The 18456-nt window shown below is 43.5% G+C and overlaps 1 protein-coding gene across 1 annotated transcript; it reads left to right on the forward strand.

The window, feature by feature from the left end:
- Nucleotides 1-442: 442 nt before the first annotated feature.
- On the forward strand, nucleotides 443-13296 carry stk17al (serine/threonine kinase 17a like; the record flags this gene model as incomplete). Its single annotated transcript, XM_080524526.1, has 7 exons — nucleotides 443-573; nucleotides 5137-5349; nucleotides 10522-10666; nucleotides 11438-11564; nucleotides 11674-11722; nucleotides 12074-12253; nucleotides 13005-13296. The coding sequence occupies exons 1-7, from the start codon at nucleotides 476-478 to the stop codon at nucleotides 13294-13296; spliced, it is 1104 nt and encodes a 367-aa protein (XP_080380652.1). The 5' UTR covers nucleotides 443-475.
- Between the last annotated feature and the right edge of the window lie 5160 nt (nucleotides 13297-18456).

An 18456-nucleotide genomic window follows, 5' to 3' on the forward strand; every position in this document is an offset into this window, starting at 1 on the left:
TAACAAGTGTCCATACCTGTACTTGTTAGTGTGGGGCAGCCTATTGAGGCAGCAACAGAAGAGTGCTTGTCAGCAGTGAGAGAAGTCATCACATACCCTCTTCTGGAGCAAAGTCACCATTGGCTTTCAGGACGCTGCGTCAGTGAATTGGGGTTGGCGCTGCGAACGAGTTGATTGTCAGGCATTTGGAGCAGCAGACACAAACCAGCATTACCGCTTCCATTCGAACACGGCCACTGAATATCTCAGTTCCTTCTTATTTTAATCGCTTCATTCCGTCAGAACAGCATCCACCGAGGATCTAGAATTCATCAGATAATTTGTTTACATTTAGTTGAGAATTAGTTTTCCTTCAGTTTCCTTTTTACTTTGATCATGATATTAACTCCAGGAGCATAAAGAACAGCGGCTATAACTTCAACCAACGTAGTTAGAAGATCGTTTTTCTTCAAGCGGACTCAAGAGATATTCAACTATGATGAACAGGAATGGGATGGTGACAAACATCCACACGAGAATAAGGACCGATCCTTTCACCAGCAATTATGAGTTGCTTGGCAGAGAATTGGGAAGGTAAGTTGGCTTTTAAAAAAGTGATACCTTCACTCTGTATGCAACAGTGCGCTCACATAGGGATGCAGTGCAGTGCAACACTATTGCAACCAATTGACTACTTTCCACACGAACAATGGGGAAATTAACCGGATTTAAGTAGCCAGGTAAATGGCTTGGATTGGAAATATGTTATATATATTTTTTTTAATTCCAGCGAGTCCATGATGATAATGATAATAATAATAATAATAATAATAATAATAATAATAATAATAATAATAATAATAATAATAATAATAAGGATGAGCGCGACGCTGTGCTGCCACTGCCAACGGAGACGCGCTATGGGACGCGCTCTCCTAACTGGGTTCGAATTGTCAGAGATTGTCTCTATTCGATTGTGTTTGAGTAATATGACGGATGTATGGCTTCATGTGTAAGATGTTCTTGTAACATGTGTCTTGACTAAGATGGGCAGTTTGGAAGTGGGTGATAGGCTACACTAGCTATTTGGTAGATTATTCTGAAGGTGTTCGTCCTGGACAGGTGTTTTTCAAAGCTTTGTGGTCACGCAGACCTGCCGGCGCGAGCATCTTGTTTTGTTATCTATTTACAATACGTAATTTAATCAGACGATACGAGTTAATATTGTATGGCTATGCGCCCCATGCCTTTACAACTACAGAATGCTGCCCCGTAAGTTGGAGATCTCCGAGGAGATGATGGAACAGCAGCAGCATTAGGCAACACCGCCCTGCAGCCTGCAGGCAAACCTTTCCCCCTTCTCTCCTCTTCAACTACGTTACACAGGCTACTGCTTAGGACCTCTCTGTTTTGTCAGACGGGGATGATAAAAAGCACTTTGCCAGTCCCATGATTATCATGACTATACTGCCATCCATCACTACATAGTCCACAGTGGACTCAGTAGCTCCCCTCCTGCTGCTTTCCCGTTTCTCTACATCTCGGTCATACGCGCGCGCACACACACACGCACGCACACACACACGCGCACGCACGCACACACACACACACACACACGCACACACGCGCGCGCACACACACACACACACACACACACACGCACACTATTAACACAGGAAGGTATGTTTGTTATTTTTCTCTGGTTTTCCAAGAGCCTCAGTGTGGCTCCAGCACACAGCCTCAGTTGTTTGAGTTTGTTACAGTGGGCTATTTTCCTGCCAATCATGCCTGTTTTGTCCAGGGGGGTCAGGGTGGGAGGTAATGTGCCAATTAACATCAGCCCCCCCCCCCTTTCAATCCCCTGATGTTTTCCACAGATCAGTGAGTGTGACCTACAATGCATTTGAACCCAGACATGGAAGTGCATTCCAAAGGTGTGGAATGTTGGCTCTCAACAGTTGTTAGTTTCCCATTAAAAAACCAGTAGCCAAGCTACTTCCCAATGTGTTCAATAAAGACTCATAGAAATGCTTTATTTAAATTAAAAAAATCTCAATATCTTCTCGACACCCCTTTTTAAATAAGTGATGCACTAATACAACATGTATGTTTGATAATTTACATGTAGCCTGAAATCTACTCTTGAATTGACAGGGAGGTGGTTTGTTATTTTCTCTTTCTTTGAGAGTATGCATAAAGAGTCACTTATGTTACCAGTTGGTTTCAGTAATATTTCCAGGTTGGACATCATGGGACATCCTGGGCCACAAGCCAGGACCTCGGGGCCTCCAGGAGCTGTATGCCTCCTCTCCCTCCCTCCCTCCCCCATCCCTCTCCTCTCCTCCTCATCCTCCTCCCATTACATCGCCCCCAAAACATCCTGAGATCTGGCTTCATAAATCCCATTAAGTGTAGGAATGTGAGTTGTGCTTGAAGCCAGAAGAGCAGCATGTCAAGATTAGATGGCCAGTATACCCCCCTCCACTGTGTGTGAGAGACCTATTTGCTGGTGCTGACTTCCTCAATAACACCTCAAATGGCTACCTCTGACTGCTACCCTTAACCCTCACACACACACACACACACACACACACACACACACACACACACACACACACACACACACACACACACACACACACACACACACACACAGACAGACAGACATGTTGTTAGTGGATAGTTAAAGAACAGGAAAAGTAACTCCGCTTTCAGTGTGAGAGAGGCAGCTGATGGCTGTCAGCTGTCAATGCTCTTTAGAAAGACTGAAAACAAACTCACAGGAAAGACAATGTCTCAATTAGATTAACGCCATCGCAGACACCACCACAACTTTCTGGAAAATGATTTGCACACATGCTTTCTTCATATTGAGTGAAAAGTTCCTTTTATGGTCCTTTGTTGCTTTGAAGATGTACAGACCAATTGCAGACTTTTTTCAACAATGGATACATGCAAACACTAGACATTTGGTGCACATGCATCATTTTAAAATGTAGGCTAGTTACTGGGGATTCACACAGGATGTTAAAAAGCCGTCAGATGGTTGACTGGGTTTGGTCTGAGTGTCTCTACCAGAACCAAATTCCTATGTAATCTCCCATGAGCCCGACATTTGAGTCATTTACATTCAGTCAAAGTATGTTAAGTTTTATGAGCATGTGTCCACCTCTCTTACACTTGTTCTCTTGTCTGATGTATTGCCAATCTTTCAAAAGTCACAAGTCTGGGTGTAAACACAGCAGGGTAATGATGACCACGTTTAGCAACCTTTGACCTGTCATCACCACCTTAAAAGCCCTCCTGTTGCTCATCAGCATTGCCTGAGGTCGTTTCTTTACCAGCCCATCTGTAGTTCCCAGCACAGGGCTAGCTGGTCTGAACTTGGCAAATGGCTAATTAAAGAAGAAAGCTTTGACTTTGACTGGTTTTGCCTTTTCAATTTGTACAATGTGCCGTAATAATCAGCAATAAGACTGGGAGCTAGTGGGAGCTAAGAAAGGGGAAGGAACGACCCATGGAGAATGGATCCATGCCAGCCAACAGAACCAGAAGGAGCAGTAGGCTTTGGTTCACAAAGCAGTGAGTCCAGAGTAAAGCTGTGTGGGAAAATGCCTGGCACCAAGCTGATTGGACCTCTCTGTAAAAGCCACTGTATTCAGTTTCTCCCCTGTACTGATCCTGCTTTTGATCGCAGATCCATAGGGGTGCCATTGTGTGCCATTGTCTACCTGTGCAGTTTTCCTGAATGTTTGCCCTCCTCTGGCTCCATCTGGCTGAGTTGTGGTGGCCTCCAAAGCAGTGTCAGTGTCAAATGTCAAATAAATAACATGGTCGGGATGGTTGTCAGTTGAATGTAGAGGGGAGGTTGAAATGTACTAATGGGGCCACCAAATTGTTTTGTCAGTGAGGTTACGGTCGTCATTCAAGTTTGTGAAGGGCTTGGGAGGGCTCTGCAGTGGCTGTAGAAATAATGACCCCCAGTCCAGCCCTAGTGAAGTGGGTGGTCCTGATCTATGGGGCTGCGCTATTTGCTGGTCAGCCTGTGCAGGTCTTTGTGTGGCTGTCTGAAGGGGATGCAGGGTCCTGCCAAAGGTCTGGGTGGAGGCGTTTGGGAATTCCATTTGTCCCCGCTGCTGTCAGCTGTAAGAATGGGCAGCGGACAGACGCTCCTTTATCGCCCTGGGAGGGACGGGTAGTGTTTGTGGAAGGCTGGACACAGAGGGGCGATTCTACACATCGGATTTCCTGCCCACACCCGCGCCTGACCCTCAACACCTCAGATGAATCCATCAACGTATGCAGCAAATGGAATGCTGTTGAATTCTCTGATGATATTCTAGAATGGTGGTTATTTCTCCATTCCTCTGGCTTAAGTTGTTGTGAGTTGGGGGTTCTTGTGGACAGCCAACAAGCCCAGCTGTTGCACAGAGGGTCTGGTTGACCTGAATCGCTCTATTATGTCTTATCACCCCCGCACCCCCACCCCCACCCCCTGCCCAAGCAGCCACTCGGGCCAAACTGTCAGTCTTATCTCCTGGGTTTCAGGCCCTCCACAGTGGAGGCGGAAGAGGAAGAAGAAGGGGAGGAGGAGGAGGAGGAGGAGGAGGAGGAGGAGGAGGAGGAGGAGGAGGAGAGAGGGAGTGACATAAGAGTACATGTGTTTATCAGTACAGTAGAACATAACAATAGTAGATATCTCAATCTCCCATTCTCTGTAGTAGCATCCTCCCAGAGCTTCATTCCTCTGAGGTGATCACCCTCACCCACAGCCTTATGTTGTTGCCTTTCAGTAGTCCCACCTACTGTAATCTATTGTTGAACTATTCTGTACATGGGCCCCTTTTGCTCTTGTGGTTTAATGTACCTACCTGTGTTAAAGGTTAACTCTCAGTGCAGTAGTGCAATATTTCCCTGGTATTGGTGGTCCTGCTCATGATAATCCCTGAAAGAGCTATGGCCAGTGTCCAATTATAAGATATTGAATGAATGAATGGTCTTTATTGTCATTGCTACAGTACAGGTACCAAACAACGAAATTTAGGATGAAGCCAAACTTCTCTAATATGACACATGTTCATAAAAGCTCACTTTGAATGAAACAAGTTTCATTGCGGTTCAGATTATTAAGTGCACCTATCCTCTTTCTGTTCCCAGGGGAAAGTTTGCCGTGGTGAAGAAGTGCATTGAGAAGGCGACAGGGAAGGAGCACGCTGCCAAGTTCCTGCGTAAGCGTCGGAAGGGTGAGGACTGCCGCAAGGACATCATCAACGAGATCGCTGTCCTGGAGTCGGCTAAGGCGAACCCCTATGTCGTTGCACTGCACGAGGTCTACGAGACCAACTCTGAGATCATCCTCGTCCTGGAGTGGTGAGTCACCTCACTTGCAAGAAATCACGCATAGGTGATTTAAAACTCATTGAAGGCAGTAAATATGGAACACATGATGAATGCACATTATCATTAGTGTGTGTGTGTGTGTGTGTGTGCGCACGCATTTGTCTAGAGTGTGTTTAGATTTGCATATACAGCCAATCTTGGTTCATGCCATCACTGATGGGAGAAAATGCTGGTGATGGTTATCTAGAAAACCTTTTAAACTTTCCTTGCATGTTGATGCTCCACCACAATGTAGCCCTGCCAGGAAAAACGGGCTGAAATGATAAGGTTCTTAATGAGGGGGGAAACGAGAAACCATTAAGTGCCATTTACTGAAAACTTTCCATCTCTGCAGCAGGTTTTTCCTCTGCGTAATTTCAAGGCTTTTGATTGACGTGATCGTCTGACTCAAAACCCCCTTACAGAGGATTCTGCCTATAAAGCATAGGATTTATAAACCGCATGTGATGAGATCTTGCGTAGACAGGATACTGACTGACAGGAACGTCAGAGCTTTGTTTTTCTTGAGAAATGGTAGATTACATCTCTTGAGTCTAACACTCACACAGACTTCCTGTGTGTTGCACACTTTCTTGCTAAGGATGCAGCTGCATGTCACTCAAGAGTTTCTCACCTCAAAAACAGCTGAGAATACACACACGGATGTGCGTGCCTGCATGCAATGTATAACCTTATAAGGATATATGTCCTGTGGTTGGTTGTTGTTCTCGATTTAGCCACAACACGCCTGATTCTTGTTACCTAGACTGACTGTTAATGTAAAGACCGATCGTACAGCCTACGTACATACAGGGACTTCATGACCTCCATGACCCCAGAGCCACTGTGAGAACACAAAGAAGCATGAGGTTGTAAAGATCTAGAAGAACAACTTGACATGGTCACATGCCATGGCAGTTGGCCTCAGCATAGTGGCTGGTTCGTCAGGCATCCAGTCGTATTCCCAAACACAGGTGCACCAGTCAACAACTGAGATACATCCACTCAGTGAACCATAGAGGGCAGGGTGGTGCAGGGGCTCTGTGCTCTGTCTTGTGCCAAGTGACCCACATCTAGCATCGGTGTCCTCAATGTCTGCTCTGGTAATGAATGGCCTCATTAAGAGCAAGAGACAATAATGAGCATCCTAATTACCCCCCCCCCCCTCCCCCCCATGTTACAGATAGACAACACAAGGCAGTTAATCCAAGACCGTGTCCTCTCCTGACCCTGGTCATAAACCGCCCACACACCCCCCTCTTCTCCACCCATTCCCATCCCAGACATGGAATGCTCCTGCAGAACAAAGGGGTCTCTATGGGGGGGGGGGGGGGTTGCTGTGTTTGACCTCTGACTGAAGTGTGAAAGAGGAAGCAGCAACCAGTCCACCCCAGCATGCCTGCAGTGAAAACATCTCAGGGGGTCAGCTGACACTGGTCCATAGCCTTTTACTGGCTGCCAGATGAATCTGCGCTGGGGCCAATGTGCATATTTAACACAGAACATTTACAGATAAAGTCTAGCAGCTTGCTTCACTCATTTGCACATTTTTTTTGTCAGTGCCATAGCCCTTTCTATGTATTGCACAGACAGATGTTCCCGAGGGAATGTTCTACTACATCTTATTGCTTATCTCTCAGAAATAGTGCAGCTCACAGTCCAGTTTTATTCATTGTGTTCTTTTAAAAGTCCCAAACTAGGTAAGCTGCAGCAGTTATGAATGTGAGCTCTTTGGCTGTTAAAGAGCTGTATCTCAGAGCTCTCTGACCTCAGCATGGACTTGATTTGTTGCAAACCGGAGAGAATAATTTTCCATTTCCTGTGGGTTTACATGTAAGCCGTTAGTAAGGCTTCCAAAAGTAGAACACAAACACACTAGCATACACACATAGACTCACACAAACACACATAGGCTCACACATATCCGCACATAGCCACAACCGCAACCTTCTGAATGTATGAGAAATAGAAGCGAGAAGCAGAATTCTCATCATCTCTGAAAGTTTAAACCCAGTCTGAGCAAGCACCACAAACACCACACATAATGACTAGTCTAAATGAAAACCACTTTAATGAGAAATGAACCTACATCATCTATACATCTCTAAGCTTTCAGACTATTTTATTGTAACTGCTTCTCCACATTTTGACCACAGTCCATATCATGGCTGTATTGGTCTGAATAGTGCATGGAACATATTTCTGTATCTCAGCAGTAGATCTGTGTGCTCTTGACTCACTACTTGTCAAGTCACAGGAAAACAATGGGATAAATAGAGACCCAAACATAGCCTTGATGAGATTGGTCAAAACATCAACGTTTTTGTCAAGTCACCATTATCAGATCAAATAAGATACAAGTTTTATAAAAACACACTAAAACTTCACCTCAGAGATGCTTTGAACTGCTGACCCTGGTGTCAACTGAGGTAGCGTCAAATATGACACTCCAAATCCTAACAGTTCACAGCTACTTAAAAAGGCTTGGGAATTGAAAAAGGCCAAGAGATTGTCCCAGCCAATCAAAACCATTGACAAGCTTCAAAGCTAACAGGGTATGTTTATGTAAATCTATCACTTGAGCTCTTTCTAGAATGATCTTTCAGTTCTAACAGAATCAATCCTGAGTTTATTTTTTATTTTTTATTTTTTTAAACGTATCTGTTATTCAGCTCTCTTCTTCCTAGGTCGGCTTTCATCCCCTCAACTGAAGCGATCTAATCTTTTTACGTCAGTATTTTGACACATCTTATGTAATCCATTTAACCCTCAGCTCCAATCTGTGTCATCCATTTGTTTTTCCTTTCTTTTCTTATTGGCCCTTTGAACATCAGTAGACCTATGATGTTACTTAGCTTGAAACAACTATACTATCCAACTGGCAGGAGCTGACCTACATTTATTTAAGACCAATAACAAAGTCTTTAATTTCTTAATGTCAAGCATTCATGTATTTCCTTATATAGGAACTTTCTAGGAACTTGTAAAAGTGTTTTGAGTATGAGGATTGGCTGACATGTTGTATGCCACTTTTCAAAAGGGAAATATAAAATGTTTTATTGGTATAGTTATATTACCACCCCTTGTTGATTAGATTAGGCCTGTTTTTCCTTAGGGTAAGGGTTCAAAGTCAAAACATCAAGGCTTCAGGAGTTATCACAAGGCATATTCTGATATAAATGAGGGCAACTCTGACGCCAGACTCAACACTCTGCACACACACTAAATGCAGCCCAAACGTCAGTGGATGCTCAGTTAGTTAGGTAGTCGTACAGATTTAGTACTGTACTAACTATCCTATGGCTATTATTGGAGATCTCAAGCTCATACAAGTCAGGTTGGTTTGAATGCAACACACACACACACACACACACACACACACACACACACACACACACACACACACACACACACACACACACACACACACACACACATATACATAAACATATATTCACATAGTGTGTGCAAAAGGATACAAAACATAAACATAAAATGGAAGTATCAACTCTCTTGTGTATCAACTCTCCAAGTGCTTGGCCAGTGTGTTTAATTTACACAAGATGGATCTCATTTGCACACTTTTTATTTTTATTTCCTGCTCTATGACAGTTTAGGAAATAAATTACTGCATAACAGCATCTTCATTTCCAAACCCTGTTTTTCCTTGATCTTGGGACTCATTTGGGGTGTTTTGTGGGTTTGCATCCAGTGTGTGTGTGTGTGTGGGGGGGGGGATCCACCAGCATGAAGTATTTGTTGCCACAAGTGAAGGACATTATATGGCCCAATGACAGATATCCTGAAAAAAGAGAAATCCAGAAAAAAAAAAAACCTATTTTCACAGCTGAGGAGAGTAAAGTGGGCAAAAGGGTGAGGCTAACAGGGATTGGGTGGCGTAGTGATGTAACAGGCATGCCCAGGGCCTCCTCACACATTTCCTATGAAGATAAAAAGCATGTGTGCAGACTAAATCCCCACACATGGTTCCGTTTTTTGGGCAACTGTTCACTCCAGGCATTTGATCTGTTGGAGGGGCATATAACACAAATCCACCATGTCCCCTCCCCATATTGCTTCCTCTTGTTACACAAGCATGACAGGATTGATGAGCTAAGAATTTGTCCATTTCCCTTCCACAAATCCCTCACAATTAATTTCGTAATTAGCCCTCCCATTTCAAAAGTGAATCCATCCAATTGGATTATGTTTCCTAATCCCAAGTGGTTAGAGTACAGAAGGTTCCCAGGTTTGAGTGAATCCCATCTTTGGCGAGGAACTCCATGTATGGGGATTAGCCATGTATTCTACTGTAAACCTACAGCAGCGCTGCAATGTGGTGTGGTGACACGGATGTTCCTTATATATCTTACAGTAGGGAACACTATATTCCAGGGCAAGAGTCTGTTGTTTGATTGATAGATTTGACTCAGGCCAGTTATTTTCCCCTCATTTAATAACGAGTTATGTGATCTGGAATGTGCGGCACCTACTATTTCTACTGATTTATGGGTAGAACTGTTTAGTTCAGTTTATTTGGTTTAGAGAAGGACAGTGTGCACATGCATCAATTGTCTACAGGAAACAAAAAGATAAGTGCATCAGATTTAGCAAGAAGCTCATTTCCATCTGTCGTCCTAAAAACAGTGAACATAGACACAATAAAATACACAATATCAAATACAGGAAACAAACATCTTTCATAAAACAAAGACAGTATAAAATGCATATTATAATACATGGAGTGGAGTGCCACAGGAGTCACATGCATAATGTGTGCATTTGGATGGACCCTGTTCCCAAGCCCGAAGTACAATTATGAGGAGACGGCTGTTATATAATTTTCTAAGAAAAGCCGGGAACTAGGGGTTGACCTTACTGTGAGTGTGTTATCTGGAAAGGGTGGGATTGCTATTGTTGTCTTATCTGTGTTTGGGTTGTGTCACAAATGCAGACGTTATATCCAATATGGGTTTACTACAGTACAGTACAGTACACACTTCATGTACAATTTAGTTGAATAAGCTAAAATGCAGAAATCAAAGCAACCCAAGCAAAAAGCGTCCCTTAGATGTAATGAACATGAACACGGTGTGCCTTTTCTCTCATCTTGTCATGTTTGAGCACTGTTTTGATTCTGAGTTCTCTCCCTCTGTTTTTCAGTGCTGCCGGAGGAGAGATCTTCAACCAGTGTGTTGCTGATAACGACGAAGCCTTCACAGAGAAAGATGTCATTAGGCTGGCCCGGCAGATCCTCACTGGGGTGGCATGTCTGCACCGCAACAACGTAGTCCATTTAGACCTGAAGGTCAGTAGAACTTACCGTAGGGCACCCCATGGGTTGAGAGACTGTTTCTGAAAGTCACAGAAACAGTCTCCCCTTACGTAACGAGATCACTCCCCTTACGCAACTAAGACCCCATAATATGGCAGACCAATAACTCTCCCTGTAGATGGGACATTTCTGGCTAATAAAGAAGCCCACTGGAGTTACTATGTTTGCTTTTACAAGTCCTGATATGACAAGTGTTTTTGTTTTAAAGGCTGCATGGTTTTCGGCCTGGTGGGAGCCCCCACTCTTACATAATGAACCCTGTCAGTGTCTGGTTTCCCACTGTTGAACTTATGGGATTTCACAAAAAAATCTTATGTAACACAAAGGCTTGGAACAAAAGCTGTGTCATATAGGTTAGCTTGTCTGCCCAACGATATTAAAAACATCTGATTTTATTGGTGATAATGATGAAGAAAACACTGAGTGTGGAGGCTCTTGGCAGGCGTATTCTGGCCTAATATGAAGAAACCCTCTACAGATCCAGGGTGTTTATGAGCAGGTTTTGGGGGAGAGCCGAGGTCCCCAGAATAGGGTTTATTTTCTCCCCCTCTCTCCTCCTCCTTTGAGGCTGTTGAGTCAATGGGTTTGAGTTGATGGATTCAGATCTTCAGTTAAGACCTCAAGTCTCAATGAATACTCAGCAACCCACTATGGTTTAACCTCAGTCTGTAAATGCAGAATTCATTTTCATGGTTAAGTGGTGTGTTTGAGTTGGTCTCATCTCTCCGTCTGTCTTCCCTCCAGCCCCAGAACGTCCTGCTGACCTGTGCCAATCCCCTGGGGGATATCCGCATCGTGGACTTTGGCCTGTCCAGACGCATGGACAGTGACACAGAGGTCCGAGAGATCCTGGGGACCCCGGAGTATGTGGGTGAGTCCTGTCTCCAGCCATCTGGCAATGAGCAAGATAACATCTATTTCAACCTCAATACTGTAATGGGGTAATCATGGCTAATTGTGGTTGTCTGTTACTATTCCAGCTCCAGAGATCCTGAACTTTGAACCCATCAGCACGGCTACAGACATGTGGTGAGCATGAGCTACTGGGACAATGTCCGCCTTTTAGTGTGCCATGCAGACATCATTTAGTCTTTTATGACTTCTGTGAAATGAAGATGGATTTAGGTCACTGACATCTCCTCCTTAAGGACGTGCTGAAAAGCTCATAATTGTGTGTTAAATCTATTGGACGAATGGCTCCAGTTTGTTTCACCTCCGTACTCGGTGTGTTGTTACTGATTTATAATGTACACTTTAACTTAAGTGAAACACCTTAAACACCTTCATCTTTATGATAAAACATGCTCCACAATAGACATCTCTGGATCTTCTCTTGGAGATGTACTGTTAACACCTCCCCCTCCTCCCCCTCCCCCTCAGGAGCATCGGGGTTCTGACCTACGTCATGTTGACAGGAGAGTCACCCTTCCTAGGAGATAACAAGCAGGAGACCTTCCTCAACATCTCCCAGATCAACGTGGACTACTCCCAAGATGTCTTTGAGGGGGTGTCCTCCCTCGCCATCGACTTTATCAAGTCCCTGCTGCTCAAAAACCCTAGGTGAGCTTCAGTTCCTTATTTGTCCTCTGGCATGAGTTCAGAGCTGATTCACATATTGAGGATGTGATTCACACTGCCGTGCCAGCACATCCTCTTTAAATATTGCCAAATGTATGGTCAGTCAAAGGCATCATCATTTGTATGAGGATGCAGAAACTTGTAAAATTCCGTTGACATATCACATCCATAATAGTACAATCCTTAGCCTTTCCATCAAACTTTCCATCAAAAACAAAATGTAAGTATTCAAAATGAATAGTGACGACCCTTATGAACTCTCCTCTGCCTGATGTGTTTGGCCCAACGTGGAACACAACAATCCTCCTGGCCGTTGTATCTCATCATGGCTGTCACTATCTGATCAAGTGATCCAGCACAGTAGGCCTTGATTTGTCAGTTTAATGTTGCAATGAAAGGCAGCAGTAGTCTCTTTCGCTGTGATCCAGGACCATAATCTCCAGTCTATATAGTTTAATTGCTGAAGATTATCGGCGGTGTAAAGTGGAACAATTCCTGTGTGTGTGAGTAATCCCAAGAAGGGACATCTTGGAAGAAAAGCACTTCTGAGGTTTTCAGTACAGTATGTCGTAAAAAAAGAGTGTCAGTGAAGGGAGGGGGGAAGAGAACAGAGAGGAATAGGATAGAGCCTGTTTACTCTTTGCTGTCCTTTATTTTATCCAAAATAAACTATTTCTAGACTAGACTATTTCCAATACACTCATCCACTGTGTATGTGTTTGTGGGTCCACAGGAAGCGAGCCACTGCAGAAGAATGTCTTAGCCACCCCTGGCTGAACGGGCCCTCCATCGAGCACCCCCACCCCCACCTCCTTGCCAGCCCTGCGTCTTCATTGGACGAGCCTGAGATGAGCCAGTCAGAGTCTGAGCCTGAGAGCCCAGCTCCCTCCCATGAGTTGGACATCATCGGCTCGTACCTCACCTGCCCAGGCCAAGGCGAGCTGAAGTCTGGCCGGGACACCTTCTCCTTCAACGAGCCTCCCTTCCCCACGCGACCTAAGATCCAGCAGGAGCTCATCTGCTGAGGGCTCCTCAAGGAGCTGTGGAACTGACTGAATGAACTCATGTCAAAAAAATTGACACTGAGAGCCAGTATGGCCTGTTCTAATGTAAGGCCCTTGCTATAGCTCTGTGTGACTGTATGCATATTGCTGCTGCTGCTGCTGCTGTGAAAGGTGTGTGATGTCTGCATTGCTGAATGTGTGTAAATGGATACCAGCGTGTGTATGATGCATGATGCCCTGTGCCGGTGGTGTGTTGACATTGTGCTGATCCAGTATGTGCCTGAAGAGGCCGACTGGTGCATTTTACTGCATGGGTAGCAAGGGTACTTTATGAGTGGGATTGAATGTACGGGTTGGACCAGGTCTTGTGCTCTGCAATGAAGACTGAGCACTGGCACTGTGCATCCACACTGAGAGCAGAGACTCAAGGGACACCAGAAACCTCCTGGCTCCCCAGAACCACTGGACATCAGCACCCACTCTGTGAAGGTTCTCCTGCTCCATCACAGTCTGGAGTTGGTTCTCTGTCCCAACCTGCCCCACCACTTCGCCCCCGGTTCTAAGTCCACTTCCAAAGGAACTTTTGAACCAGGACTGCTTCTCTTGTGAATGGTCGTTTGCCCCAAGAGGAAATGATGTTAGTCCATATGGACTTTGGAGGAACCACTGTGGTTTTGTGGTGGTCTGTCTCTCCTTACCTTTCATGATGACTGTTCTGGTGTCTATGATGAAGTAGACCAAGGGGTTCGGCAGACGTCCTTATCTGGGAAGCCGTGTGGAAAGCTGACTTTGTTATTGGTGTGGCCTAACTGATACCTGTCAGGAATGTCAAATACAGTAGTCCTGTCTGGTTTATGTATCTTTGTATATTTATGTGACCACTTCAGCCCCGCCATCTCCAAGCATACAACGCCTCCTCAATGGCAAGCATTTTAATTGATCATTGACTTTTATTTCTTTAAGGACAATCTTTATGTCCAAGCACTTTTTTTTCATTGATCTTCACAAGTGGTTGCCAAATGAAATGTCTCAATAAGTACAGTTCAGTTGAATGATTTAGACACAAATGTACATAGCCACTGTCCAATATCTATTGTTATTGTTGCATTATGCTTTCCCACCAAGTACACTTGTGTTGATATTTCTGTTGTTTATACTTTTTAAGAATATTTTGCTATTGTTGCACAATTGTCATATATTCATATTTAAGATATGAACGCCCGTCTGCCAATTTTCAATTCGTCAATAAAGAAGTAGTCCTATAGTCCTTGAGAACAGATCATCTTTGGGAGGTGGATGCCTAGGATTCGATTACAATTCAATGATTACAAATATGGCATTTATTTGAAATGTTTCTCAATTAACTTACATCAAAGGTTTTTCCTTTTTTAAAATTTTAGATTCAAATCAACTGCTTAATTGACTTAATTGAAATCAAATTTACCCAAACCTTGCTATTAAAAAGAAATTACTCCTGAGAACTGATGTACTGAAAATGTACTGAAGTATATATTGTTTGTCAGTGTAAGAGTAATCTGTATAAAGTATTGTTTTCTATTGTCAAAAGTTTTAAGATCCATAATGTATGACTGTTTGATGTATGAAAATTATTGTATTTTTCTTTTTTACCATGACTTTGTACTTATGACTTAAATTCCTGGTTTCTGCTCATGAATTTCAGGCTGGTTTGCACTTATGTCCATTTGAACGTTACATTAAAATGAATACATGTTGATGGCATGCCTTGCAAAATGTATCAAAGAAGAATAAATATACATTTTGTATTAAATTGTTCACCCTAATTAATTGACATAACCTGCAATCTCTTACCATTGGAACAATAAGTATCAATATGTTCCCCTAGTGCGAATACACAAAGCACATCTTCCTCTGCCATAAACCACGGCTGCCTACTTAAGCTATAGGCCTAGTTCCTTATACAAATTCAAATTAGAGGTATTGTAACCCTAACCATTGTAACCCTAACCAACTTCCTTGTATTTTCAGTTTGCTGAAGATCACCGTATCTTCATCGATAATTTAATTCCACAATGTTCCCCATAGTATAGTTTCTATCCTAAAAAACGTATGGTAATTTCCAAGTTTTAGCTTTTCCTTACTGTGTACCGTAGGTCTGTTCAGGGAAAATAAACTGGTTTGAAATGTAACAAGAAGGAAACAAGTGGCACTGACCAGCTCTCCAGAAATATCCAACCACTCTTCATAGGAAATTCCAGTGTCCCATGAAAAGCAGCACACTACGATGCTTTCCTACGTAGTGCACACACACACACACACACACACACACACACACACACACACACACACACACACACACACACAGACACAGACACACACACACACACACACTTTCCCTTGTTTACTTGAGGCATGTGGAACAATGGTCCTGCCTGCCAATGTTCTGAATTCTTGCTTTAATGTGTTCTTTCTCTATGGGTCGGCACTTGGCCCAGTCCAGCTCCTCTCAGGCCACTAACGAGAGAGGGCCCCCTGCAGGGCCCTGGTCCAGAGGCCTGGCCGGAGTGACCGTTCCCTCAGGAACATCCTGCTGCTGTTAGCTGTGGAATGCCAGACATTTTCGAAACTTTCCGTCATTTTCGAAACTCCCTTTCCATTCTCTCTCCCTCTATTCACCTCATACTTGTTAATAGGTAGGTTTTCTCAGGGGGGGGATTCTGTTTTTATGCCGTTGCTATGTTTCCACTCCTAACAACTCGACACACACACACACACACACACACAAATTATTATTATTATTATGGGGCGGCTGTGGCTCAGGAAGTAGAGCCGGCGTCTAATAATCACAAGGTCAGCGGTCCGGTGGTTCGATCCTCGGCTGGCCACATGTCAAGGTGTCCTTGGGCAAGACACTGAACCCCAAATTGTTCCCAATGAGTGGGCCGGCGCCTTGCACGGTAGCTTGCCACCATTGGTGTGTGAATGGGTGAATGAGAGGCCATTGTAAAGCACTTTGGAATAAGCCGCTTTATAAGTGCAGTCCATTTACCATATACACACATATGCACACACAGTCAAACCATCAAAGAGTACTTGTTGCGGACCATTGGTTCATTGATCATTAGTTATTTCTCAGAAACAAAGGTTCGGGATCATTTCACTCTGATGTCAAAAGGCAGCAATTATGAAAGGATTTACAACAGATCCTAGGACAGTTTGTTATCTCTAAAGGCCTTTAGGTGGGACTTTAGCTGGAGCTCGAAACAGCTGGTCTATCGAGACCTCAGATCAATACAAATGAAAAGAGTATATCACAGCTTATCTACACGCAAAGATAACCGGTTCTCTTAAGTAGAAGCAGATGGGAAGATTCTCATAGTGTTTTTTCGGTAACACTTTACATTAAGGTCATATTTGTAAACAGTTTATAAATGTGTTAAAAATTAACCCTGATGTGAAATAATTCAAAATTATTTGCAATGTAAATCAATACAGTTTCTCAACTGTGCAACCACTATGCAACAATTGCAAATCATAACTGGATTATTTCACATCAGGTTTAGGGTCAGGGTTTATTTTTTGGTTGAAGCATTTATAAAGCATTAATAACTGGCTCCTGATTGCAAGCTCCCTATTTGGCAAGCACCATGTAAATATAATAAATATATATATTATAATAATATTATAATATATTCAATTATATATTGCATTCATTGAATCTCTTTACCTTTTTTATGTGTATTGGTCAGAAACAGAAAGGAAATTATGAGTAATCTTGGTGTGCATTTGATAGAATATTGCAATGTGGAAAATGTTTGAATGTGCATGACAGAATAACTAGCATGCCTAAGTTCTGTTGAAAGCATGTCATCCCAAGGTAATCATGCATCCTCAAACAAAGAAGAGGCTGTCGCCACCTTGACCCCCCCGGCTTGATCCCGTGAGGTCAGTGAAGATCCGGAACACATAATCAGCCATGCTAAACATGTGGGAAACACTGGGAGAAACACTGATGTAACTCAAAACCATCAGTTACATAACCATAGGTACTTACATAACCATAGGTAGATTTCTTTATGTTTGACAACAGGGTGGCATTTTTGATATGGTGCTCTCGTTTGAACTGTTTGGGTAAAAACTATGCAAATGGTATCATGTTAAACGCAAGCTGTGGTGAGCTTCGTTTCTATTAACACGCACTAGTCAAATGCAGAACAGTGATAACATCAATATGACATCAGAGTTCTACTTTATAATCGGTGAATCATATCCGTATGAAAGCCCTACTGCTATCCAAAACACATTGTTCCCTACTGTCCTACTGTCAGCCAACAACACCCACACATGTTCCCTAATTTCATTCCTTAATAAGAGCATTTAGCATGTGACATTATAGCTGACAAATAAATTAATAAAATGTTCCTGACTCTTGATCTCCTTTCTCACAGTCTCTGTGTCTCTTGTCTGTATCTCTGGCACGTATCTCTGACGCTCTTCCACTCTCTATGTCTTTTTCAATCTATCTATCACTAGAGTCTTCACCTCAGTCTTCTGGGTCTGTCAGCTTTCCAAGAAGCAGCTCCCTAACACCTTACATAATAGGGAAATTCCTTTACGCTTATGTTCCTGATTATAGTCTCATTACCGAGTGACTATGTGGATGTCAGAGCAGTCAAGAGAGGGATCAGAAAACAATCCATCCTCATGGGGGTTGGAGACTCCACTGCCTCCACACCCCCATCCAAACCCCTTCATCCTCTCAATATACCCCCACAAAAACCCCTTCATCCTCTCAAGAATCCCCCATCCAAACTTCTTCATCCTCTCAAGAAGCCCCCATCCAAACCGCCTCATCCTCTCAAGGTCACACCCATCAAAACCCCTTCATCCAATCAAGATACCTGAATTCAAACACCTTCATTCTCTCCACTGCCTCAAGATACCTCCTTCCAAACCCCCTTATCCTTTCCACCTCCCTCTCTCGGCCTCCTTCTTAAGGCCAGTTCATCTTTTCAACGTTTTACGTCCTAATATCCTACCGTAGCTATGTTTTTGTTCATCTTATCTTCAGCCCCTGACAAATCGCCCTTTGGTTTCCACCATCTCCAGCGTATGACCAAACAGGATTCTAGTTGCGAATGACGCATTGCCTTTCAGTGCTTTGTATATTCAATTGATTTCGGAGTGACCTGTCCATTGATA

Source organism: Nansenia antarctica, assembly GCF_963989245.1.
Source record: "Nansenia antarctica genome assembly, chromosome: 2".
Lineage (NCBI taxonomy): Eukaryota > Metazoa > Chordata > Actinopteri > Argentiniformes > Microstomatidae > Nansenia > Nansenia antarctica.